This window comes from Suillus fuscotomentosus (assembly GCF_016647785.1).
Source record: "Suillus fuscotomentosus strain FC203 chromosome Unknown F5891scaffold_30, whole genome shotgun sequence".
Taxonomy (NCBI): Eukaryota; Fungi; Basidiomycota; class Agaricomycetes; order Boletales; family Suillaceae; genus Suillus; species Suillus fuscotomentosus.
In genome coordinates, this window is record NW_024539542.1 from 450349 (window position 1) to 475210 (window position 24862).

A 24862-nucleotide genomic window follows, 5' to 3' on the forward strand; every position below is an offset into this window, starting at 1 on the left:
TCGATGCAAATCCTAGTTATATCTAGTACCCGACTGACTTAGAACTACGTGTTCAAATTCACGGCTGAGCTAGCTAGTAAGTCTCAGGAAGCTCCCCGAAGCTGATTGAATTTTGGCCGCCTCGAAAATGTCCCTAACTCATGCATAGCAAATATTTCAAGTATACATTTTGTCCGCTTAATTTCCTCGACACGCGCTCACATCGAGAACCACGGCAACAATCTTCCGAAACAGTCGGGCCTAGCCCCGGCCTTACTGATGTCACTGATGCGGCAGTGCGGCCATACTTTGAGCTTAACAGTCACGTGTCGACATTGAGCGTGACAAGAAATGTCACGTCCTGACCTGATTGTGACAGACGCGCCTTTGAGACGCGACTAGTACATACCAACAACACAATGTCTCTCCCGGTACTCAACATACCCATTAATTACGATGATGAACTAGGTATGTTTGCTCGATAAATTAATGATGGAGCTAATATGTTCACAGATAAAATACAGAACTTTTTATCCACATATGTGGGCACACACAAGCAATGGGACGAGGGTTTTGCAGATATGGCACTCAGCGATGACGAGGATGATCAACAAGATGCTAGCAGGAAAGGTCTCAAATACATGCAGCAGCTTGTACGTGTGATGCAGGAATCGGGACGCGTCTTTACTCAACGTTTGATTCATCAGCAACGCATAGCAAATCGTGAGCAGCAAATGCTCACCATTGACATGGAAGATATCCACCAGGTACGAGATCTTCACATCTTCTTGATATCCTATACGTGATGATATTTTGTAAAGCACGAGAAAACGGTCGTTGAACTGGTATCTCGGATACGAAACAACACTCGGCGCTACGTCGCGCTTTTCAGCGAAGCCGTAGACAAGCTCATGCCGCCTCCAACCAAGGACATCAGTGAACATGATGAAGTAATCGATGTTATCCTACACCAAAGGCGAGAGCGGAATGAGCAGACTGAAGGCAGTCAAGAGGGCTTCCCCGACCATCTCTTGCGGCGATAGTACGTGGTGACATTGCCAATGTTCATTTGAGAGCTGACTTTCTATTCAAGCAATCTTTATTTCCAACCTCTTCGGTCCGACGTTGCTCTGGCCGTCCGAGAGGTCAAGGGAACCTATCTTGGCAGGTTGATCACTGTTCGGGGCATCGTTACCCGCGTGTCAGAAGTCAAACCACTGCTCCTTGTGAACGCCTACACTTGCGATGTTTGCGGTTCCGAAACATTTCAGCAGATATCCAGCAAAACTTTTTCTCCCATTACGGACTGTCCGAACGAACAGGAGTGCAAGAAGAACGGCATACGTGGCTCCCTCCACATGCAGACTCGAGCATGTCGATTTAGTCCTTTCCAAGAAGTTAAAATTCAAGAGATGGTGAGTCATAGACACCTGCTTTTGTATTGACATTAACAACTTCCAGGCCGACCAAGTGCCAGTAGGACACATACCTCGATCCATGACTATACATGTGCACGGCAACCTGACACGCCAAATGAACCCAGGTGATGTTGTCCACCTTGGGGGTATCTTCCTCCCAATTCCCTACACAGGATTCCAGGCCATCCGAGCTGGACTGCTCACAGACACCTACCTCGAAGGACACCACATCCACCAACTCAAGAAGCAATATAGCGAAATGGAGATGACGCCACAAATACAGGCACAGATCGCGGAGATGCAGGCAGACCCGTCGCTGTACAACAAGCTTGCCCAGAACATCGCGCCCGAAATATATGGACATACGGATGTGAAGAAAGCCTTGTTGCTGTTACTTGTGGGGGGTGTAACAAAGACGATGGGTGACGGGATGAAGATTCGTGGCGACCTCAATATATGCCTGATGGGTGATCCTGGTGTGGCCAAGTCGCAGCTACTGAAGTACATCTCGAAGATCGCTCCTCGAGGAGTCTACACCACGGGTAAAGGTTCATCAGGAGTTGGTCTTACAGCCGCGGTCATGAGAGACCCGGTTACCGATGAGATGGTTCTTGGTGAGTTCATTTCGGTCTTGCTTCAACACTCGGTCTGACAGTACTGAAGAGGGCGGTGCCCTGGTTCTCGCCGACAACGGCATTTGCTGCATCGACGAATTTGACAAGATGGAGGAAACAGACAGAACTGCGATTCACGAAGTCATGGAACAACAAACAATCTCCATCTCAAAAGCTGGAATATCGACGACTCTGAATGCTCGCACATCCATACTTGCGGCCGCGAACCCTCTGTATGGCCGGTATAACCCGAAAGTGTCGCCTGTTGAAAACATCAATCTGCCCGCTGCGCTCCTATCTCGTTTTGATCTTTTATTCCTCATCCTGGACAAACCGACTAGAGAAGACGATGAGCGACTGGCGCAACATGTGACCCATGTGCACATGTTCAACTGCCATCCAGAGCTTGAGTATGATGTTGTTGACCCTGTCCTTATGAGGTGAGCATGGGTGTTGAGGACATTTATTCCAATTTAACGAGCCTCTTGGCAGACACTACATCGCCCAAGCTCGCCAACGCCGTCCTACCGTTCCCTCAGACGTCTCCAGCTACATCGTCGACTCTTATGTCCGCCTTCGCAAGCTCTCGAAAGACGAGGCTGCACAAAAGAAATCCCATACTTACACTTCCGCACGTACGCTCCTCGGTGTGCTTCGTCTCGCACAATCTCTCGCACGCCTGCGCTTCGCAGACATCGTGCAGCGGGCTGATGTCGACGAAGCACTCAGGCTTATGGAGTGTAGCAAAGAGAGCCTGCACGATGATGATGACAAGGAGTACGAGCCTGATCGGTCGGTTGTCAGTCAGATCTTCAGGCTCATCAAAAGCATGTCGAACGAGGGCGGGAGGAAACGGAGAAAGAGACAGAAGAGGTTTGGTCGAGGCCCCGGCGGGGAACGCGAGATGGACGTCGACTCGGACGAAGAGGAGGACGATGGGGAAGAACTCGCTCTCATTGACGTTCGGTCCCGTGTGTTGGGTGCTGGATATACTGAGGCGCAGCTTAATGATACCATTGCGGAGGTGAGTATATACACGTATCTGATGACAAGGCTTTTCTGACACCTGTTTCCAGTATGAAGCTATCGATGTCTGGACACGTGTAGCAAATGGCGCAAAACTGCGCTTCATTCTTGATTAAGGCATCTTGTATAGGGCACTTACGCTGTGACTTTTCTATCGATCGATCCTTTTGTGAATGTAATATCTATTGTGCAAGTCTCCATGAAGTCTTTTGCGTCTCAAAGCTTCCGCGCTTGTCAACAATACACTGTGGGAAGTAAAAACACTGAAAATAAATGTAAAAAGCACTACATGACAAATATCAATGACGCAGACACTGAAAAAGGCAGCAGTTATTTTCAGTGTTCACGTGACCATCATGTCAATCAGTACTAAATACACTGACTAATCAAACCAAGCTTTTCAGTGTCGGTACTTTCAGTGGTGAAAACGCTGATTTGTTTTCTCAGCGTCTAAAGTACTGGTGATGTTCTCCATGACCGTAGGCCTCTACACATGGTCTCCATCCTCGTAAAGGAGTTTAAGTTTTCTGGTATTGTGCATGGTTTGGGACGTGCCTTTGAATGGGAACTCTTTTGCTGCCGGTCATGCAGGAATATGAAAAGGGAAAATCACCCTATGCACATTTGAGGCATGCCACTGCCAATTTGGGCAAACACATTTGTCACGTGATAGATACAAACAACACGTCAACAAAGGACTTCTTCGCAATCGTCCTTGGATTGGTCGCCTCTCCGTCCACTATACCAAAAACAAGGCCATTGAGAAGTTCAATAGGTGAGTTGAGCATGCTCTCGCAGCTAAGCACTATATACTCAGGCTATACTCTGTTTCTCCCCAACACTCCATCTTGAACAGTGCCTCTAGGAGTAAGCGCTACCTAATGAGCAATTTGTGTTATGGGACTCCCAGGGCCTCTCTCAAAAGGAGGGAACTGGTGCGTAATGATCGTTCATTCTTATTTTAAGGTGGACAAGTTAAAATTTGATGCATATACTCACTATAACTGCGCATATAGCCACTCAAAGGCCCACACCAGCACCATGCGCAAACGCCCAACGCACGCCAGCAAGTGCTGACGTGGCGCGAACACTCGCGGATGACACCAGGACGCCGAAGACACGAAAAGGACGAGAGGCGGCACTCATTCTTGCTCATCGCACTCTCATTCTCACTCGCACGCAGCGCTTGTAGACTCGGCTCTGGATGGGGAGTCACAGTGAGTGAGTCTGTCAATCCTCTCTCGAGCTCAAGCCATGCTGATCCAAGCTGTTCCCCGCCATTTGCAGTGAGTGAGTCTGTTGGTTTTCCTTCGAGCTCAAGCCACGCTGATCCAAGTTGCTGCCTGCCATTCGCAGTGAATGAGTGTGTCAATCCTCCTTTGACTGGAGCCATGCTTATCAAAGTCGTTGTCTGCCGTTCACAGGGTGTCGATCCTCTATCAAGTGTGAGCCATGCTGATTGATGTCGTTGCCCACTGTTCACAGTGTCTTAGTGAGTCCTTTTTTACCATCGTTTTTTTTTCACTCTTGTTTGTATTCCGACAGTTTCGGCGACATTCTCGCACGTTTGCGTTCATTTTATGCGAGCTCAAGACGACGCTGATATACTTCAAAAAGGCAACCGTCCTCCTTGCTACAAGTGGTGTTTTCGTCAGTACGAGCTTCATCACCTGCTCCATATTGTCTACTCTTTATATCTCTCACCCCCCAGCTTGTCCCAGAACTCATTCTCCGGCAACTCCACTGTAGGCTCAAGCTCAGCTGCGCTCAACAAGGGCAAGTGCGTAACATTGTGCGGTGCTCTCATCCGAGTCATCCCAGCAGATCCTACAAACCAATTTAGATGCGCTCAAGAGTCAATATCATTTCCCTGACACTCGATTACTGCGTTTGAAGCAACGGCAGCCATACACCTTGTTATTCGATATGCTCTCGCTTTGGACTCTTTTCACAGATCCTGGACGCAAGCTAGTTACCTTTTTTGACTGCCCATGCGTCATGTATCACTCTCAAATTAGTCTATTGTAATCCTATTCATAATTGTCAGCATCGCAAATGGTGTTTTTCAGTGTTTCGAGGAGTATCACGATCTTTGTTGTTAATCCGATTTCAGCGTTGAAAACACTGAAAAATGTCACTTTCACTGTTCTAAACACTGAAATTTTGCACATCTTATCTTCTGGTTCTGATGTTGACTGCGATTCAAAGATACAAAACCGTGAAAGTCAGTGTTTTGGACCCTGACTTTCAGTATTTAAAACACGGATTTCCAGTGTTTTTACTTCCCACAGTGAATATGGGTAATGCAATTAATGGGATTAAAACAAAGAAACAAAAATCGAAGGGTTGATGAGAAGAATGTCGGTGGAAGCCTTTCCTCAAGAAACAACATGTGATAACCACAGTGCAATACATCGTGGACTGTGTCTTTAGCTACAAGATAAGCCTTAGTATCAATCCGCAAACCTAACTGTTCGAGGTCGTTTCAAAGCCCGGTCTGCTGTATTATCTGGCTGATTACTAGTATTGATAACATCGAAATTTGGGGCTGATGATGCGACCAAATCTTCTGAGGTGTGGGTAGATGTGAGCTCTTGTCTTTGAGGGTCTACATGCATTAGCAAGGATATCTGTATTGAGGAAGAAAAACACTCTGGTTCTGTTGGAACAGCCAAAAAGTGAGGGTTCTAAGAAAGGTCCTTATGAGTGATTCAATGACCAATTATGACTAAATTGCACGTACCTCTAGGAAATGACGCATCCCCACTTCAGTAGTCATCCTTGGAATTTTGCTAGATCCCTTCAGAAAATGTCGTCTGGAGACCATTGCTTCTTCTGCAGTGTGTCTGATTACAAGAGTCTTCACTAAGTATATTGATGCGATGAACAAAACCATTAACCATCATTCAGAAAGAATTGACCTACCAGTAATTGGTTTTGTCTGTCCAATACGGTGCGCTCGCTGCCAACTCTTTGAGCAACGATTATCTAATCTGAGACAAGATCTTACCTTTATGGCTTGTGCCTCAACATCAGGGTGCCAGACAGGCTCGCAGAAGATTACTCGAGAAGCAGATATCAAATTCCTGTCAAATATTGGGAACCACAAAAGTGAATGCAAATAAGATATACTCACAGACCACGAGCACCAAGCTTCAACTCCATTAGGAAAACACGGAATGTCTCAGAGGACTCAAAAGTCATGACACATTGCTCTCGCAGTGGTGGAGACATATCTGTTGCATATCGGAGGTACTTGATTTCGATCAAAGAGAGTGCCTCTGCGATGTGGGCGAGAGTGAGTGGCGAATTAGAGAATATGAGGAATTTTTCCTTCTCTGAATGCTCCAGAACCTAGAAAGAAAGGTGGGAGGTGGGTGACACACGATAGTACTGTGTACTAACCTCGGATAAGATGAAGTTCAATTTGGTGGATAGAGATGGCCCGATATATGTTTCTGACAATAGCGACGAGCGGAGTAGATCGGATGGCGAAGGAGCAGAATGATGCCCCAACTTGTGGCGAACAAAGACATCGATATCTGTTTCAGGTACATCCTCTGTTTGATAAACTTTCTCTTTCTCCTTTATGACCTCCAACTCGTCCTTAACGTCAGACACCATCTTTTTCATTTGCGCTGCGTTTGTGACATCATGAATTTGCGTCAATTTCTTCTCGCATCGTGCTCGTTCATTTGAATCCAATTCTCTTCCTTCCTCGACCAATTGACCTAGACTCATCAAAGGTCGATTGCGAATGAGAGCTCGTAGATCACACAGTCGGTTCGCGTGCATGAGATCGTGAACACGAGACCTGTCCTTCAACCTTCCCCGTGTCCAAGCTTCGAAGACAGCTGCATCCATCCCCATCACGCGGAAAGGTACATCTTCATGTAGCTGCATAGCGCGCCACAGAGGATCTTTCGCTGTTGCCTCTCTGTGAGACGTCACTAAGTATCAAGTATACAATGACAAGGAGAGTAGACTAACGCGTGTGTTAATGCTTCTTCTAATAGCGCCATATCATGATCAGGCACTTTGGCTTCGATGGCACGAGCCAGAAATTTAGGGGCCTCGCGTCGTATTTGATCGACGTTGAACAAAATATCGGACACCGACCAGAACATTCCTCTAAGTTTGATCTTGATTTCAGTTATTAGTTCCTCTAGGCCCAAGAACTTACTGTGACAAGTTGTCTATGGCATTCTGAAGACTTTTCGCGTTCTAGTGTAAAATCAGAGTCAATATTCAAATCGTGCGGATAATTTGAGTGTTTTTCACCCTGGGGTGGAAGATGTAATCCTTCAAGCGATATGAGTGAAATTTCAGATACATGACGAGACACGCACCTGGCCCTCGCGTTCAGAGTCAATAGCGTTAATTGCAATACTGGCTTGCATTGCATTGTAAGACTTCGCAGCGTAGGCATCGAGATCCATGTAGATGGGTGTATGCCGCATGGGAGGTAGAACTACTTCTTCCTCAACGTCTTCAATCCTGGGTAAGATAAGCCTTATAGTCTCTAGCAGTATACAATGTGGCTAACCTGTGACGAACCATGACCATCTGCATGACCTGACTCAGTACTTTGACTGCGCCCACGCGAGGCCCGTGACGATCACAAAGAGGTGCAGAGACGTGACTACCGAACAACTTGAGATCAGAATGGAACTGGGGAACGGCGAGAAAATCGCTGATCATTGCCCCGAGTTTTCGCAAGTTGACGTAGTCATACGTCCCCCATACCCTGACTATGTTCTCCGCGCTGCTATCAGAAATTGAAGAGGTATCGGATGCAGAGCAATCCGTCATAGTAGGTAATGAGTAAGTGCTGTCAACGCCAATATCATTTTCTATGTCCTCATCCTGCTTGCGCCCCAAGCTCAACCCTAGTATATTCGATGTCGGCGTTCCAGTTACAATCCATTTACGCTCGATGCTTAGCTCACGAACGAAGTAATTCAATGTGGCGGCTGAGTTTCCTGAGGTATGGCCTTCATCGATCACTAGCCTCTTCCAGCGGATTTGAAGAAGAGGTGATACAGCTGGATCGCTGGGACAACGACAGTTTGGTACGCGGCTGCCAGTAAACGGAGCACAAGTGCATGGTTTAAGTTTATGCAAATGAACAACTTTGTTGTTCACCGACTCCCTACGAAAACCTGAAGGTAATACATAAGCACTGAAAAAGCATATGAAGTATCGAAACGCACGACTATCCGTCATAATGATCAACTTGCGTATTTACAAATTAGCAATGCAGTGTCGGTGCAGATACAATGCTACGTACGTCATAATCAGACGCCAAAGCCTTCGCACTTGGAATTTTCGTTGTTTGTTGGACGACAAGATATCTCAACGTGCTATGGCAATGTTTCAAAATTTCCCTGTCCCATTGTCCAAGTAGATTAACGGGCACAACAACAAGTGTTGCTGTCGTTAGGTGCATTAGTCGGGGGTATTCTGAGACTCGACGTCTTGTGCGAGAAGAACCAAGACCATGCATGGGTGATTTAACAGTGTAGTGGTGATAGAATGGCGTATTTGCTTGAAGGAGCTGCCAGAGGTTAGACGCCTCTAATTGTTCTTCGTGTGATCGCGTGTCCACCTTGTCACCCCACGTCCTTATACGGTGAAGAAGAATTTCAACGAGAGATGGAACACGTGTTACATCGAGCGCCAAACTTTTATGCATGCCAGCCCTTCTTCGAGCATTATGGTACTCATCTGCAGGGAAGGTGCGATAGGCCAAGGGAGACATGACGGGGCGGTAGTCCAATAGTGATTCTTCTGGTTGAGATAGTTGATTGATGGTAGCAAGGATCAAGCCCAAGACCATCACCGTCTTTCCCGTGCCTATGGGCGGCCATATATGAGTCGAGGAGTCGAGAATAATCTGACACTTACCTAGTTCTTCGCATAAGATGCCACCCTTACACCGAGCAACTGTTGGGCATTCACGCGCAGCGGTAAGGGTTGAAGGCTGGAAGTAAAAGCGTTCGCCATGCATATTTGAGATCGGGATGTATAAAGGGTCTTGAACAGGCTGGTTGCTCAACTCCTTCTCGATCATCACGGCCACGGACTGTCTCTGGTATTCATACAAAGTACTGCGAAGACCCCCAATTTCGTGTCTTACAGCAATTGTTGAAGAGACCAACGACGGCAGGTCATTATAGATCTCCGCCATTGTGCGATTATCCTGTGTGATGAAATATGCAGCTACTAGAGACCGATCACAGTGCAGGAAGTGCTTACAATATCCCTTGGCAAGAAATAGTTTTGGGGCTGAGTGATTGAGGAGGGCTCATCTGCATTCCAGGAACGTTGGTCCTGTACAATCGAAGGTAGTAAGGCCTGAAGGTGACGGTGACCCTCTTTCAAAATAACTTCGGTACGATATCGTAGGCTTTCTTTGACAATTGGAGAATCGGTAGGTACCAGGTATATTCGAATGTATAACACTCGTTGGCTCGTTCCAAGACGACAGGTAGCACGCAGAAATCGATGTTCAGTCAGAAAAGAGATCTTACAAAATACATCATCCTCTACACAAACAGGCAGCTGTTGCGATGGTACTGGATGCCATGTGTCACTTTCGTGACTATGAGCGCAGTGCAGATGGCGGCCTTGAACATCTACACTGATAGTTCCCGCAGATAACAGATTATCGAGGGCAAAGGGGTTCGATTTGTCGTGCTCGTTGTCCACGCCATCTCCTACACATGCCTGACAGCACAGTAGACAGGATCTCACTCCGTCCATGTATTCAGGCTGTCCTCAGACAGAGGTGATGGTGATGACGGTCAGTGGAATGATTGCTGAGACAGACTTGCTGTAGTACAACTTGAAGTCACTAGCCGCACTGACGCCGGAGATAACAATTCCTGGTAGGTGTGGGAATGATATTCCTTTCTTGGTATTTTGTTGCTGGCAGGCTTGGTTGAAATGAGGAAAAGAGGACAACTCCATCCGTTTCTCATAATGTCAGTGCCTCTTGCAAGGGTCAGCCGTCATGAAGTGCGCCTCGTGCCGTCACGGATATGCCGTCGGGCAGTCTTGAACATCAGACATAACTCAACCACAGCAGTCTCCGAGGCAGAACAACAGAACTTGTCCTGGTCAAAATATCTAGAGATTCGCAAAAGTAAACGAAAATGGGAAACTGTGAGATACTCTAGCTGGAATTTATGTTTGCGTTTTCTCATAGGCTATGAACGCATGACAGGCCGTTACCATTCCGGCATGTATTCTCGGGTTGGTGGGAGGACTTGCATACTTTGGTTCTCTAGAGTCAGACGCAACGAAGCCTATCATGGTGTGTAATACATTGTTATATGCTTGTATTTCTTTCTCATAGAACCAGGGGATAGATCCGTTGTTTTTCTACAGCGGTTGCACGGTCTCATGCATGGGTGAGACGTTCTGTTTATGTCAAGGTGACCTTAATTAATTCAGCCTAGGACTCGGATATCTCATTGGCCCTAGTATCGGGGCTGCAGGCTGGAGAATGACCCACCGTCGCACAATGAACCTCATAGAAGCTAAAGACCGGGAATTTCACCGACACATAGTGAAGAATCGCGTAGATCCCACAGCTCAAAGTGCCACGAACCCTGTGCCAGATTTCTATGGTAAGTACTGATGCTCGGATTGTGAATGCGAAACGTGTTTTATGCCCGCGGTACCACAGGTGAAAAGATTGGATCTCTCCACCAATATCGACAAGTGCGTATGCTTCTTAGCCTCCCCTACAATAAATTTACTATTTCGTACAGTGGTTGCGTGACCAAGCTAGGTTTAGACGGAAAGCACGATTTGCGGAGGAATGAGATGTTCGTGTCCTAAGATTGCTGAGTAACTTTGCACCTTACCCTCCATAATTGACAGTGTATTTGGTAAATCGTGTTTCAATAGTAACTGACAGATTTACCATTGCTTCATCCTCACCTCTCAGTCCCGACGAGTTTTGTTGCTCCGTAAACGAGTTACTGACCATCGAATAAATTAAGGGTTACGCAAAAAGGAGCGGAATACGCATCAAACCTATGCAATGGGGTTTCAAATATCTCCGAAAAGACGTTAAAAAGTGGAATACCTAGAACCAACGCGAAGCCAAATGTAGCTAGTGGACTGTAGTGGCATTCCGTTAAGTGTGCAGTTGACATCATAAGCAGTCGTCCTGAATCATCATAGTTATCCAAAAGTTGCAGTAATTCAAACATCCCAATCCCGTGTTCCCTTTTCCTTCGTCCAGAGACCTCTAACCTGATATCCACTTACAGAGAGAGCATAGGGCTGAGGAGTCGACGGGGAGGAAATGTTAATGGCGCGATCCACCTCACGAGTCCCGGGTGACCTTGGAGGAGCAGACTTAGGTCTGGGGTCAGCAAAGGGATCTTGAGATGGTATAGAAACGAGAGACGGCGGTGGAGAACGTGATCGTTTGGGAGGAAGTGGCTTGGATTCTTTGGCAGCTTCTCTTACATACTCAGGACCGCTAATCGAGCGAAACTGTGGTGCCCAGCCAACACCAGCAGGTGCCGCGACAGTGTCAAGAGCTAGGGGAGTAGTTGTAGACGGTGCAAGCCATTTGTCTTTCTGTCGTTCTACATCTCCCCTATCCGCAACGTCAGCGTCGCCCTTGATGGATTTCCTTCTCAGCACTCGTATGCGCCAGAACGCGATTCCTGATAGATGTAAAGCCCACATGACATCATTGGGATAGAGCATCACATACCAAGGGCGATAAACACAAGGATTGAAAGTGCGATAAGGGTTTGACTTGAAACAGGGAAACTCTTTGAAGTGGCTACAGGCGTTGTTGTCGGTGGAAGTGCCCATTCAGGTCCTTCAGGGATAGTAGTAGGTGAAGGTGCGGAAGATGTAGAGACAGCGCTAGCGCTAGAATCGCGCCGTTGCAGAAAACGGGCGATCCTGCGCCCTTCCCGCTGAACGAGACGCATAGAGTATGTCATGGAGAAGACGAAGGAAAAGAAGGAAGTATGTTCTGGAGGAAAGATGAATGAATCTAAGTGGCCACGGACTCTTGAAGTCACGTCTGTCATACATAATTAGCCCTTAGCAACAATCTTTGCACCGCCGGATTAAAAGCGCTGAGGATAATCATCATCCCTGGACCCTGGACATATAAAGCGCTTCAGGAGTGTCACTGATTGATGTGAGAAGATATGGACGTGTAGCACTCGTGAGGTGCCAACTTCAATTCAACGCAGAAAAAAATCAGACCCGAAGTCAAGGACTAGTAATACGGCCGGCTCATGTAGTTCGGAACCAACTGGAAACATTGGGCTTCATGCAAACTGTTCTTCCTGAAATGTTCGATCACATGAATCTCGCATAGCCTCGCAGTGCCACCGTGACACGACAGGACGCGCTCGGGGTCGGGGCTATGCACGACTGTCTTCCTTTGATTCAAGGGTCTGCCTACGTATACGCCGTGGAGACCGTCATCAATGGACATTGGAACGATGTGATCAAGCGAAGAGATGAAACTTCTGGTGCTATTGTGTGACCGGAGATCAAGACTCAGTCTCTAAATCGGATAACACGTTCGTGACCTTAGCGAAATTCGACTGGTATGTAACGAAGTGAACTGAATAAGCCCTGACGACAAACAAGTGCGGTACGAATCATGTGTAGTGCGTGCGCAACATACAAGGGTATCATAACGAAGACAAAGCAGCCTCCTGTTCCCGACACGTGTGCCAAGACGTGCCATGCGCAAGACGACTCAAATCGAACTGCGAGACATGATCGTGTATCACCAGCATGTTTCCTGGAACATACATCATCGGGTGGAAATTGCGTGGGATCCAGAGAAGAAGCCGTCTGTCAGGACCTACAACCCAACCATCCTCATTCGCAGCAACAGAGACTGGGGTCGAAGAATCTTGGAGAAAGGATGAGGCGGAATGAAGAGCGTAGGATAGGTTAGATGAAAAGCATATTGCAGGCGCTTTGGAAAGGTGGGGCTGGTTAAGGAATTCTATATCCCACACACGGATGGTCTTGTCTTCTGAACCAGATACAATGCGCTTGCCATCGAGTGAGATTGCCACAGACCGAACGCTTCCGGTGTGCCCTTGGAAAGTGGGACCCACTCCCTGGCCAGTCTTCATATCCCACACCCGGATCGTCTTGTCATCTGAACCAGACACAATGTGATGCCCATTTCTTGAGATCGCGACAGCGCGGACATAGTCCGTGTGCCCTCGGAGAGGGGTGCCCAATGTCTTGCCAGTCCCTATATCCCACACACGGATAGTTGTGTCATTTGAACCAGACACAACAAATTTTGCATCCGGCGACACTGCGACAGACTGAACCCAGTCATAATGTCCTTCGAGAGGATCGCCCACCGCCTCGCCAGTCTCCATATCCCACACCCTGATTGTCCCGTCAAGTGAACCAGATACCATGCGAATTCCATCCAGCCAGATTGCGACAGACTGAACCCAGTCAATGTGACCTTTGAGAGGAGCACCAAATGCCTTGCCGGTCGCTACATCCCACACCCGGACTGTGTTGTCCCCCGAACCTGAAACGATGCGATGTCCATCTGGCGAGATTGCAGCAGAGTAGACCGCACCAGTGTGACCTTGGAGAGGCGCACCCAAAACCTCGCCAGTCTCAATATCCCACACACGAATGCTCTCATCAGCTGAACCAGACACAATGCACTTTCCGTCCGACGAGATTGTAACTGACTGAACAGATTCGGTGTGCCCTTTGAGAGGCGCAACTAGTGCCTTGCCAGTCTCTATATCCCACACTCGAACTGTGTTGTCATCAGAACCGGACACGATGCGATGTCCATCTGGGGAGATTGCAACAGAGTTAATGGAGCCAGTGTGACTTTGAAAGGTAGCGACTGATGCCTTGCCCGTAATAGTGTCGGTATCCCATACCCGAATCGTCTTGTCGTCTGAACCAGAGACTATGCGACTTCCATCTGACGAGACTGCAACAGACTGAATCCAGGCAGTGTGGCCTTGAAGAGGGAATCCTAATGCCATGCCAGTCTTCGCATCCCACACTCGGATCGTCTGGTCGTATGAACCAGACACAATACAATTTTCGTTCGGCGAGAATACAACAGAAACAACAGAGTCTGTGTGCCCTCAGAGAGGGGCACCCAATGCCTCGCCAGTCTCCATATCCCACACCCGAATCGTTCTGTCTCGTGAACCGGACGCGATGCATTTCCCATCCGGTAAGATTGCAACAGACAAAACATAGCCGGTGTGACCTTGGAGAGGAGTACCCACTCCCTGGCCAGTCTTCATATCCCACACTCGGATCGTCCTGTCATCTGAACCAGAGACAATATGGTGCCCATTTGGCGAGATCGCAACAGACCGAACCCATTTAGAATGACCTTCGAGAGGGGTGCCCACTGCCTCCCTAGTCTCCATATCCCATACTCTGATCGTTGTCATCTGAGCCCGATACTATGCGATTTCCATCCAACGAGATTGCGACGGAACGAACCCAGCCAGTGTGGCCTTCGAGGGTACCTAAGGCCTTGCCGGTTGCTACATCCCACACCCGGACTGTCTTGTCCGCTGAACCTGAAACGATGCGATGTCCATCCGGTGAGAATGCGACAGACGTAACAATGCTAGTGTGGCCTTGAAGAGGGGCACACAATGCCTCGCCAGTCTCTGTATCCCACACCTGGATCGTTCTATCGTATAAACCACATGCAATACGTTTTCTGTCGGGTGACATTGCAACCGACCAAACATCGTCATTCGCATGGATTATCTTTTCCATCGGAGGCCAAATTTCGACATGGCCAGCGACAACGCGAGGGGTGTGAGGAAACTTTGCGGCGAATTTGCGAAATATTCTCGACTGCGTTGGAGCGAATGGTAGAGCGGACAGGTATAAATGGGAAGTGCTGCGTAAAATGGTGGGTGCGAAGGTGCGGACGAAACGCAGGGTATCCCTGATAGCGTCACTAACATGCGTAAACTCGGCATGACCCTACAACCACCCCACTACTCGTAAGAAGTTGTTGGGAAAAGAATGAGCTTGAGCTACGCACCGAAAACCAATATGCAATACATGAGAGGGTCACTGCCGAGCCACCGAGGCTTCTCATCAGAGCCAGTGCTTCCAGCCACCAAAGAAGGCGCTCTCCATCGAAGAAAGCCTCAACTTCCTTAGCGAGCGGTGATTCGAAAGATGTAGAGCCGACATGAGTCCCCCAAAACCGACATGAGTATGATAGCTCAGCCGGAATGGATTCTTTCACTCGTTTCTCCAAATCAGGGACGGAAGAGTTGGGCAAGTACGAATTCTCTAAGGAGCAGATGTTGAAGCGAAGCCCGCGCTCCGAGTCCATGACCCGAAGCGAGGCGAAGGCAAAATCTCTATGTGCCGCTGATGCATCAACAAAGAAGTCATGGCTCCGCGATTCGTCTGTGAGGAAGTCGTAGAATGATGCGTGAAGGGGACGTATGGGAATATCGGAATCTGAGGTGCCGGAGACAAGCGAGCCAAGATGCCCCATGAGCAACTTTACGTCGTAGCGGTCATCATCACATGGGAAACACCGTCGCATCGTGTTCAACACATTGATGGGAAGTGGTTCCGACGATGCAAGAATTTGACCCATGACGGACCGAAAGATAGGAATCGCCTCCTCATGCATGTGCTTCGGCATGATATCTGCCAAGATGCGTTGGTACATCTCATCCAGAAGATGTACGCCTTTGGCAGATGTTTCAGAAATGTCGTGGAAACGGCGCATCGGGCCTCGGCTCACGATGTTCGTGCTCTTGATATATTCTGAGGCGAGACGAGCCCATTCAAACAGGCCATCAGATTTCAGAGCTAGCGCCTTGAAGTGGGCATCGTTGAAAATGTGACGCAGATCTTCTAGCTTGTGGGAGATATAAAGTTCGATGTCGAGTTCTGTGGACGCAGACGAGATGTCATCCAGGGAAATATGGCGAACATGTGGCGCAGCGTGCAGAGTGTTGTGAATATCTTCGAGGGGACGGGAAGTGAGGAGAATGCGGAAGTTGGCTGGGAGTTCGGATAGTCGTGAAGCGGAAGTGTTTAATTTGCCAGCGAGTAGACGAAGAATCTGTTCTCGGGAATTAGCCTCGCCGCTCTCATCCAATGCCTCGATGACAATCAGGACGGGTGCAGCGATGGCTTTTGAGGCTATGCTTGTGGGACCGATAATGAGTTCCTGTCATTGTTTTGTGATATCTGGAGTCCGCTTGAGTCTATTGTGATCACGAACCGCCTGCGCCAAGGCTCGCCGCACGATAGGGTTGCAGTCCGCCAATTCGCTTGCGATGGTCGTGAATATTTTGTCTTGACGGCGATCCGCTTGCCGAGTACGGTCGAAGCAGAAGCATGAGCTGAGACCACCATGTTCGATGTACCAATCGGCTATTGTGTGGGCGACAGCTGATTTACCCTTGCCTGCTGTACCAGACAACCACAAGATGCGCGGAGCACCCTCCTCAGTGCTGCTGATCCAGTTCTGAATATCCTTCAGAAGGTCTTGCCGAGTATTTGGCAAACAACATTTAGACGTATTTAATCCTGCGCCCGTTGCGTACTCCATGCCTACGAGGTCCAAACTCTCAGCTATGCCAGGGATCGTGGAATGTCAGATGAGGCGCAAAGAGACCTGAAAACTGACTCATACCCATATGGTGGACGATCACAACGGTATCACGAGCCGCCCGGTCTCGGAATTGCTGCATGAGACTGTCGAGGACATTGTTATAGTTCTGGATCGTGACGTCCGTTTCATCGAAAACGTGCTTGCCGAGTCTTATCCCTATACGAACAAGTAACATTGAGCTTGGGAGAACGAAGCAGTGGGATCGACTCACAGGCGCTCTTCGTCTCAGAGTAATGGCTGATGAAATCAGCACACTCCAGCGTCTGCTGTGCTATCTTCCCATATATCGCTAGCATGGACTGAATCTTAGCCAATTCTTTCTCCTCCGTGATAAAAGTATAGACTTCAGATATCTTTGAGAGGAGAAGAGAAACAGCGACATCGCGGTCTGCTTGATCGAGAATCATCTGTTACCAAAACTTTGTCAACCTGCAACGGCGATGATTGAGAAAGAGGCCTACATTGGATGCGCAAGTGAAGATGCTCAGTGCCACCTTCGCGTAGGGATGGACCTGCGCACGAATGTTAGTCACATACAGAAGAGACATAGATGGTTTGTACATTCGCAATCGTGCTGGCGATGGAGTTGAATGCCTTCAAGGGTTTGATCAACGCGGAGAACGTATCGATTGTATCAGAAGTAGATGGTAGGTTGTTGGTCGCGGAAGAAGCATTTTGGAGTATTCTTGGGACCTGGCTGGCGCCTGCGAGACCTTTGTTAGCATTGGCGATTCTTTCGCGCACAAATTTCGGGTCGAGATGTTCGACCTGAGTGTAGGTGTCAGCACATTGTCGAAACAGACCGATGAGGATATTCCGAACTTCGTTAGTCGAGCTTACTTCTACAATCCCTGAATTGGAAGACTGCTCGCAATCTGGTTCGAGAGTGGGAGGGGTGAGGTCCTGCAGAAGCGATTATTACTAATCATAGCACACTGGGCACATTCAGAGCTTAGATTACGCTTACCTTAGTTGACTGAACTGGCTGGGTGTCCTGGGGTTGTCGAGCGCTTCGAGCGAAGCGCTTGGTCACCTTGCCAAAGAGCTTGAAAACTGACCCTGAACGTCTTTCACGAGACCCATTCCTCGAAGGCGAGAGAGAGGACGGCTGTAATGATTAGGTATGATGTAAATGCTAATATAAAAGTTCATACATCGGGACTGGCTGTCATCCTGCCTCTCTCCTCTACCAAATGATGGTCTGAATGACTTGGCTTCGCCCGCCCCCAGCGTTTCTTGCGAGGATGATTGTTGTCATCCATCTAGTAAGTGAGAAAGATGGGTGTTTGGATGTGCGTATTTTGGTGCAATGTAAGTGGGAGGCGTGGTGGTAGCAAATAGGATGGACTGGCGCCTGCATGTCTGCGATGAGGGTTATTATTAATGATGAACGTTGGAAGCGCCCGTTAAGCTTGAACTATTAATAGCATATTATCTCGAGATGGAACCTTTATTTATTTGTACATGTTTAAGCTGAGCGCCCGACTCCGGAATCCGCTTCAGCGACGTGACAGGGGTGTCGCCCTTTTTTGAAATTGGCCTCCATAGGGGTACTCTCTCCTGACCTCTCGCTCTTCAATTCAACTCTGCCTTAGTGGCATCGAGCTACACCGCAATAGGTTCTTTTTCACCATCATCTCATTCAATCGAGTCTCCCGTCGACCCACAAGATGAAGCTTAAATCGATTAGTACTATCCTCCTCCTCGCTGCAACAGCTGGGCCCGCAGTCGCAGGCCCAATCGGATACGCCATCTGTCAAACCGGTAAGGTTGACGAGCACGACTGTCGTGTACAGCTGTCTCAACTTTCTGAGCAGGCTGCAACGGCATCGCTGTTGCATGCTACTCTGCAGCCGGTTTTACATTCGGCGTCGCACCACCTGCAGCCCCTCCCGCTATTATAGCTTGCAATACAGCACTTGAGGCATGTATGGCAGCTTGCGCTGCAGTCGCGTTTGGACCCACTCCCTGAGCGAGTCCATTCGTGAATGCGGCGAAAAGAACAAACACGTCCAAGGCTTGTAATGTTTTCTTTTGGCACTAGTGTATCATTAGCTGTCTGTTTTTTTGTGAGTCGTTCTACTAGTATTCACGTATTGTACGATTTGTCTCAGTGTGTCGGATCTTCGATTGTACAAAGTACTTCTATCTTACCGTCGTTCTAACTGTTTCTCACGAGTAATGTTTTCGCTGCCTGGAATGTAGTATATGTTGACACGGTTGAGCGCATCCATGGTCGTTGCGATGGGCAGAGCTTTCGACAGTCATTACATAGTACTACGTAGATACTGATTGTCAGGAGATCTTTAGTGAATTCCAATTTCGCTCCTCGCTATCACATAGGTTGTTACTTGTTTCATCGCACTCACTTGGCAGACCTGAATAGACAAACGGAAAGATATACCGTGTATGCAAAGATGCAACAATACAATATTAAGTACCATAAATCACAGGAATATCGAGGAAGCGCAGAGACTAGATCATATCCACCAATTGGTTCGACACAGCTCTGTGTAACGAGCGAGCTCCCTCCGATGGAACATAACTTGGCAGCGCTTTCATCACAATTGCCTCCACATCTTGAGGAGTCAGGGTCTTCTCAGCGTTGCAAGTGAGAGTGTATACCGCTTCAGCGGCGATTGCCATTTTTTCTTCCAAGGTGAACGGAATAAAAGGCAACACGGTGGTAACGCGAGACAAAAGTGATGCCTGGAAGAGACAGCATCAGGGAGTCCGTAAAGGAATTGACCAGTTCGAGCACTCACTCCGAGGCATTGCGAGACATGAGGTCTTGAAAGATCCATGAGATCTCGGTACTCTTCTCGAGTGATGGGTTTACTTGGATCTGGTCGGGAATCACAGTGCTCAAATACAAAGTTATGGCCTATATTGGACGTTCCAAGCCAAATCACTTTCGTGAGATCAACATGTCGCTTTCCCACTTCAAGGGAACACCGGCCTTTAAAAGAGTAAAACATTGTCGTAATCATAATGTTATATGCACTCACCAAGCTCCCAAGGCATGAGAAGAGAATATAGCGCCTTTGGATCTTCTACCTTTTCGATCTCCTAAGGTAGAAATGAGTGAATTTTGCGGAACAAGGTTGAGAGGAACGTACGTCTAGCACGACCACACATCGCTCGCCTTCGTTGTTAAGCAGAAATTGGGCCAAAGTATCCGAGGAAGGTTCCTTCACGGAAGTATTTATTAAGGTGTATTCCATCGACAAAGAAAACATGACAAACCTCATATGGACTCATAGAGTACGATTGCCATAGATCGTGCGTGGAGCGCAAGGTGGTCATGTTAACGGTATGGGTAGGAATATCCAAGAGACTTCCAACTGCAAAAAAAAACAGTAAGTTGGAGGTGTAACTCGTGAAGATGAGTTACAGACATTTGCGGGCCAGTAAGCTCTTCCCATGACCACTCGGACCTAGGGGAGGTATAACAATGCACCTTGTGCTTAGCTGGAGAACATACCGCAAAGCAGAACCACGATCGGAGCTACTGACAACCGTTGAGAGTGCATACTCAACACCCTAAAGAGTTGTTCTAACACCCAGTCTTGACCAATGAGATCATATCGAACTCTTGTGAGGGGTCGGAAGAATGACCGATATATAAGCTGAGATGTTTGTCGAGTGTGTGTCGAATCGGCTCTGGTCACATAGTATCTAAGAATCGAATTAGCAAACAGTGATGAAATATTGAAAGGCACTACGTACCTCGTAGCAGGGTCCATTCCTTCTGGCATCGTCTCTCCAGGCTGTGAATGTGAGCCTGAACCACCTTCACTTTCCTCCGGTGATGCTTGTGCAGATGGATTCAATTTTGGATTCCGCAACGCCGATGGATCTGCGCCATAGGCTAACAAGGCCTTGACAATCTCATTCTTGTGCGACAGCTTGTCGTTTGTCAAAGTAAAGGCCAGGGCGGACTGAGGACCAACTTGGTCGTTTGGTCCAGCTTCGCCGCTCTCGAGCACCTGTCGTACTTCATTGACATCATCGCTCGCAATGGCAAACAAGAGAGTCGGCTTTGGCGTCGCTATTGCATGAACTGGAGCTTCTAGAACGGACGAGGATCGTGGAGGAAGGCCGGAGACGGAACGACGAATCGTGCGATTGTATTTATCGGTATCTTCCTCTTCATCGTCGTATGTCAAACTAAGAGTTGACAGTCGACGTGTCGAGGGGTGGAGCGGCCGATTAACATCATGAGAGTCTCCTCGATAACGCGAAAGGCGCCAAGATGGAGCCTGTTGAACTGGTGCAGAGTGCGACTGACATTCCCTCTGCGCAGGATGAACAGGAGACGAAGGTGCAGGAGTAAATGCAAACAATGATGGAGTAACGTGAACGGGTGTGAGGGTGTTATGAATATGCTCGGGAATATGCTCGGGAATGCTTGAACATGGTGAAGGCAGCTGCCCACAGAAATCAGACTGGTACCAAGTGCAAAAACATTATTAGCTTACGCACCAGTGAATTATACGATAGCGAAGTACTAGACGATACATTGGGCGAATGAGGTGAAGACGAGTTGAAGATATGATCTATATTCAAGGATGAGTACTGCAATCACCGAAAAGGAATTCGAAATAGTGACCGGATAATATATTAGACATGATGGACGAGGACGATGATACAGACGACCTCGGATTAAGCAAACTAGACTGAAGGAGAACTTGAGTGACGATGTACATGAATTACTGTTAATTGACGACTCACCAGCTTGAGAGGTTTTAATCCAGTAGCAGATGGTTCTTGTTGCAGTTCAATGGGAGATAGGAGCCGATCGGACGATGGTAGGTTCGGTGGGAAGAAGTCGAGCTGCTGCGGGGCAGCGTTCGCACTGGCGGCGTTACTCTCTCGTCTCGCTGCTGGATGAAAGACATGTGAAACAGGAGAGGGCTGAGTACGCTGCAATGGCCTTCTGGCTACAAACTACAGGGGCATGAGTAACAATCAGACAATGTCGCTTCAGAAGCTTACCTGTGGATTGAAACGTCGAAAACCCAACGCCACCTTTGTGCTCCCTGCTTCGCGCGACGGAAGATTTGATATTACTGGAGCGGAGAGAGAGGGACTATTTGCTGCAGACGAAAACCCGTCTGTATGGGAGGAGAACCATCGCTTCGTATCACGTCCATTCGAGAGAGATAGAATGAGTGGTAGACTCTGAGCAGTAGACGATGAGGATGGCTGAGCTTCAATGGTCGATGGAATGCGTATTGTCAGATTCAATGGAGCTCTAAGTGTCGCAGGGGACCCCATCCTGACTAACATGGAAGACTGTTTCTCCTCATGATCATGTATTGTTGATTCAAGAACAGATGCCGGATGTAGATTCGGAGATTCCCCCGTCTCATGGGCTAGTTCCACGTCAATAGCCTCCATACTTGGCAAGTGTGCATCCACGTTTCGATCGTCAAGTGCTTGCGGGAAGTCTGCATGTTCGTCCAAATTACTGTCGACAAGGTTAGCCGGGGTGAGGGCCATGGGTGACGGAGAAAAGCAAGGAACACCCGGAGACCGTGAATCAGGTTTCACGGTGGCATCTGAGATAGCACGACTCCTCTGTACAAATTCAATGATCGATGGAGCATCTGCGGAGCTGAAAGTCGCAGCTGAGGAGTCGTTGACAGTATTGGTGTCAACTAGTGATTGGTCGTGAAAATGAGCTGTCTGGATATCCCGTTTTTCCTGAAGTAGGAATGCATCTATGTCATAAGTTCCGATGGCTTGCTCGGCAGGAGTCTCCAAGGCCACTGGTAAAGATACCATGTCATCCAAGAGGCCTCCAGTGCTCGATTGGCCACAAAGTGCATCGCTCTCGTCAAGTTCAACAAGGCTAACACTCATACCTTCCTCGACGGACAAGACATTTTCTGCGCCACTCCGACGACGAAGGTTGATGGAAAAGTCGCCCAATTGAGAACCCCAAGACGTGCGCACGCCGGCCTCGTCGTGATCGAAGTCTGCATCATCAGATAAGAACGCCACAGGAGGCATTGAAGACATGCGCAAAGCCTGTCGCACATCCGCATCCAGAGCATTATGCCAGGAATCACCATGATCATCAGTCTGGACACCTGTACCACTTCCGGTTGTGTCTAGAGCATCCCCTGTAGGCACTAGTATGTCGTCGGAAAGGGAAAATACATGCCCGATATGGGCTAGAAGTTCACGGGATATCCTTGGCCGCTCGTTGGGGTGAACAATGGACGACTCTTGACTTTCCGTTGGGTCGCTTGTATGGTGTTGATTTCCATGAAGTTCATATCGATCCATATTATCATCATCCCATACCGACGATGAATTGGACTGCGCCGGTGCAAAACCACTCTGCTGTGGCGAGGCAGGGTGAGAGAAAACGGTTTCTTGAGTCATGTCGTCAACCATGGAGTCACACTCAACGGAGAGTATGGACGTATTCGGAGACGAGCAGCCAGACGGGAAAGGGCCCACAGATAATAGCGAGACCTTTGATGACAATTCTCCCTCCATAAACTCGGTATCACTCGGATACGAGGAAACCGAGGAGAGTGCCATGACATCATTGACTCTGCTGACGATATCAACGTCGCACGCAGCGGGTTCGGGTAGTGGAGAGGCCGGGAGACTGGAAAATTTCATGCCGACAAGCACTGCTTCCTGAGATGGAAAAATCCCATTGACAAAGGACGGGCGAGTCGCAGATGAAGGCGGAGAAACCAGCGACTTTAGAGGGCTGTCAGTATCGAAAAACGCACATCCAGTGTCATCCTCAGGCACGGAATCAGGCTGAAGTGATGATGCTTCTGAGGTGCTATCATGAATGGGCGCACTCTCGGAAATGAAAACGGATGGCTGTTTTGGAAAGGATGATTCTGCTGGAGGACTTAAAGGAAGTGTTAACCCCATCCCAGCGAGACGGACGGTGGTGGAGAGAGGCTCCTCGTCGAGATCAGATGAAAGATCATAGGCATCTAAAATAGATAAAGTCGAGGATGCGTCATCGTCATGCTCTTCGGCCACCACCGGTTGGCAGGGGGGAGGTCGAACGCCGCGAACATCGTATGACACGCGTCGATCTTGTAACAAAGATACTGAAGCACGGCGAAAGGGAATCAAATCGAATGCAATGCTATTGCGCGTGGAATGAGGTGGAGAACGCGCTAGCAGTGCCGGTCCCGTCCAACTGTCGGCATAGCCCGAGTCGATAGAGTCTTCCCGCTTTAGCGGAAAGTTATAGCTGTACATTGAGAAAGGTCGCAAGCGTGCAGAAAGCTCGACGGGGGACAGAAGGTTGTTGTAAGCTTCTTGTCCCGGGTTGTTCAAGGGCTCCTCCGTAAGGTCATGAGGACATGCAAGGAGCGACAAGACAGAGCTGGCAGTACTCGTAGAAGAGAACCTGGAAGGCGGAGTGGGGAACCGCAAGACGGTCATGGAAGTAGATTGCGAGTTATCTTCTCCGGCCTCTCTGGAATCCTGTTCCTGTTCTTCTGCCCCATCCTCATCATCCACCACATATGAGGGACATATATCCCTAGCCTCTTTATAATCATCCGAGTCGATATCATGACCTGCGAGTATCTCCTGTATCTCCCCGACATCTTGAGGCACTTCAACAACAGAGTCCTGGGTATCACATAAATCTGATTCTTCCATTAACGTAGAAATATCCATGGAAGAAGCGTCCGGGGAGAAACCAACCACGGCGGTTTCTGCTTGGGAATTTTGCAAAAAAATATCGTTCATGCCAACAGGTCGAGGTGTGAGTGTTTCACCGTCCTCCTGAGTAGTTGGGCCAATTACATCTTGAAGAACCGAAAGTAAACCGAAATAACGAGAAGTGTCATCCACCGGGCTGACATGTTGGGTAGAGCGTGGACTCGCAGAGTTAACCACGACCGAAGGAGGGTTAAGAACGGTCTTGAGAGGGAAAAAAAACGCGGGGCTCGATAGGCTGCTCAACGCGCACGTCAAAATGCGACTGATTGAGAGGACTCTTCACTTTGATATCGTGAAGGAAGTTGCACGAATCCGCGAACAGACAGCGTCCTTGAGAGAAAAACGGACACGGCCGCGCTAGAAAAAAAAATTCAAAGTATATCCATAGAATAACGTAGGAACACACTTCTCTGGCGCCATGGAGGATCCTG

The 24862-nt window shown here is 48.4% G+C and overlaps 8 protein-coding genes across 8 annotated transcripts; 4 read left to right on the forward strand and 4 right to left on the reverse strand.

Annotated features, from left to right (window-relative positions):
* The first annotated feature begins 366 nt into the window (after window positions 1–366).
* On the forward strand, window positions 367–3255 carry F5891DRAFT_1110145 (DNA replication licensing factor MCM7). The gene is made up of 9 exons (XM_041363705.1): window positions 367–447; window positions 493–632; window positions 687–746; window positions 801–1021; window positions 1073–1394; window positions 1441–2011; window positions 2061–2451; window positions 2504–3035; window positions 3088–3255. The coding sequence occupies exons 1-9, from the start codon at window positions 399–401 to the stop codon at window positions 3151–3153; spliced, it is 2352 nt and encodes a 783-aa protein (XP_041225435.1). The 5' UTR covers window positions 367–398; the 3' UTR covers window positions 3154–3255.
* Window positions 3256–3682: 427 nt separating this feature from the next.
* On the forward strand, window positions 3683–4534 carry F5891DRAFT_1037084 (uncharacterized protein). Its single transcript, XM_041361852.1, has 3 exons — window positions 3683–3812; window positions 3894–3972; window positions 4054–4534. Exons 2-3 carry the CDS (start codon window positions 3919–3921, stop codon window positions 4498–4500), a joined length of 501 nt encoding a protein of 166 aa, XP_041225436.1. The 5' UTR covers window positions 3683–3812; window positions 3894–3918; the 3' UTR covers window positions 4501–4534.
* Window positions 4535–5461: 927 nt separating this feature from the next.
* Window positions 5462–9875, reverse strand: F5891DRAFT_381423 (uncharacterized protein). Its single transcript, XM_041371637.1, has 15 exons — window positions 9296–9875; window positions 8945–9239; window positions 8328–8893; window positions 8251–8272; window positions 7584–8199; window positions 7387–7534; window positions 7319–7339; window positions 7221–7261; window positions 7028–7168; window positions 6443–6974; window positions 6174–6391; window positions 6048–6123; window positions 5963–5999; window positions 5781–5902; window positions 5462–5724 (listed from the first exon to the last, which is right to left on the reverse strand). Exons 1-15 carry the CDS (start codon window positions 9800–9802, stop codon window positions 5491–5493), a joined length of 3576 nt encoding a protein of 1191 aa, XP_041225437.1. The 5' UTR covers window positions 9803–9875; the 3' UTR covers window positions 5462–5490.
* A 128-nt stretch (window positions 9876–10003) lies between these two features.
* On the forward strand, window positions 10004–11062 carry F5891DRAFT_381577 (mitochondrial import protein Pam17). The gene is made up of 6 exons (XM_041371638.1): window positions 10004–10204; window positions 10266–10355; window positions 10404–10452; window positions 10501–10671; window positions 10731–10765; window positions 10816–11062. Exons 1-6 carry the CDS (start codon window positions 10022–10024, stop codon window positions 10867–10869), a joined length of 582 nt encoding a protein of 193 aa, XP_041225438.1. The 5' UTR covers window positions 10004–10021; the 3' UTR covers window positions 10870–11062.
* A 192-nt stretch (window positions 11063–11254) lies between these two features.
* On the reverse strand, window positions 11255–12015 carry F5891DRAFT_980808 (uncharacterized protein; the record flags this gene model as incomplete). The annotated part of the gene is made up of 2 exons (XM_041377044.1): window positions 11255–11727; window positions 11778–12015. 2 exons carry the CDS (start codon window positions 12013–12015, stop codon window positions 11255–11257), a joined length of 711 nt encoding a protein of 236 aa, XP_041225439.1.
* A 6221-nt stretch (window positions 12016–18236) lies between these two features.
* F5891DRAFT_1037125 (uncharacterized protein) lies at window positions 18237–18865 on the forward strand (the record flags this gene model as incomplete). The annotated part of the gene is given in 6 exon segments (XM_041361853.1): window positions 18237–18262; window positions 18285–18331; window positions 18383–18510; window positions 18530–18582; window positions 18637–18722; window positions 18811–18865. Coding segments are annotated over 3 exon segments (267 nt in total), but the record flags the coding sequence as incomplete, so codon positions are not given.
* A 322-nt stretch (window positions 18866–19187) lies between these two features.
* Window positions 19188–20931, reverse strand: F5891DRAFT_1128828 (P-loop containing nucleoside triphosphate hydrolase protein; the record flags this gene model as incomplete). The annotated part of the gene is made up of 9 exons (XM_041364322.1): window positions 19188–19421; window positions 19478–19671; window positions 19721–19781; window positions 19832–19903; window positions 19959–20056; window positions 20111–20149; window positions 20197–20433; window positions 20506–20781; window positions 20895–20931. 9 exons carry the CDS (start codon window positions 20929–20931, stop codon window positions 19188–19190), a joined length of 1248 nt encoding a protein of 415 aa, XP_041225441.1.
* Window positions 20847–24572, reverse strand: F5891DRAFT_381691 (uncharacterized protein). Its single transcript, XM_041371639.1, has 4 exons — window positions 21711–24572; window positions 21447–21662; window positions 21198–21391; window positions 20847–21142 (listed from the first exon to the last, which is right to left on the reverse strand). The coding sequence occupies exons 1-3, from the start codon at window positions 24456–24458 to the stop codon at window positions 21278–21280; spliced, it is 3078 nt and encodes a 1025-aa protein (XP_041225442.1). The 5' UTR covers window positions 24459–24572; the 3' UTR covers window positions 20847–21142; window positions 21198–21277.
* Window positions 24573–24862: the final 290 nt, after the last annotated feature.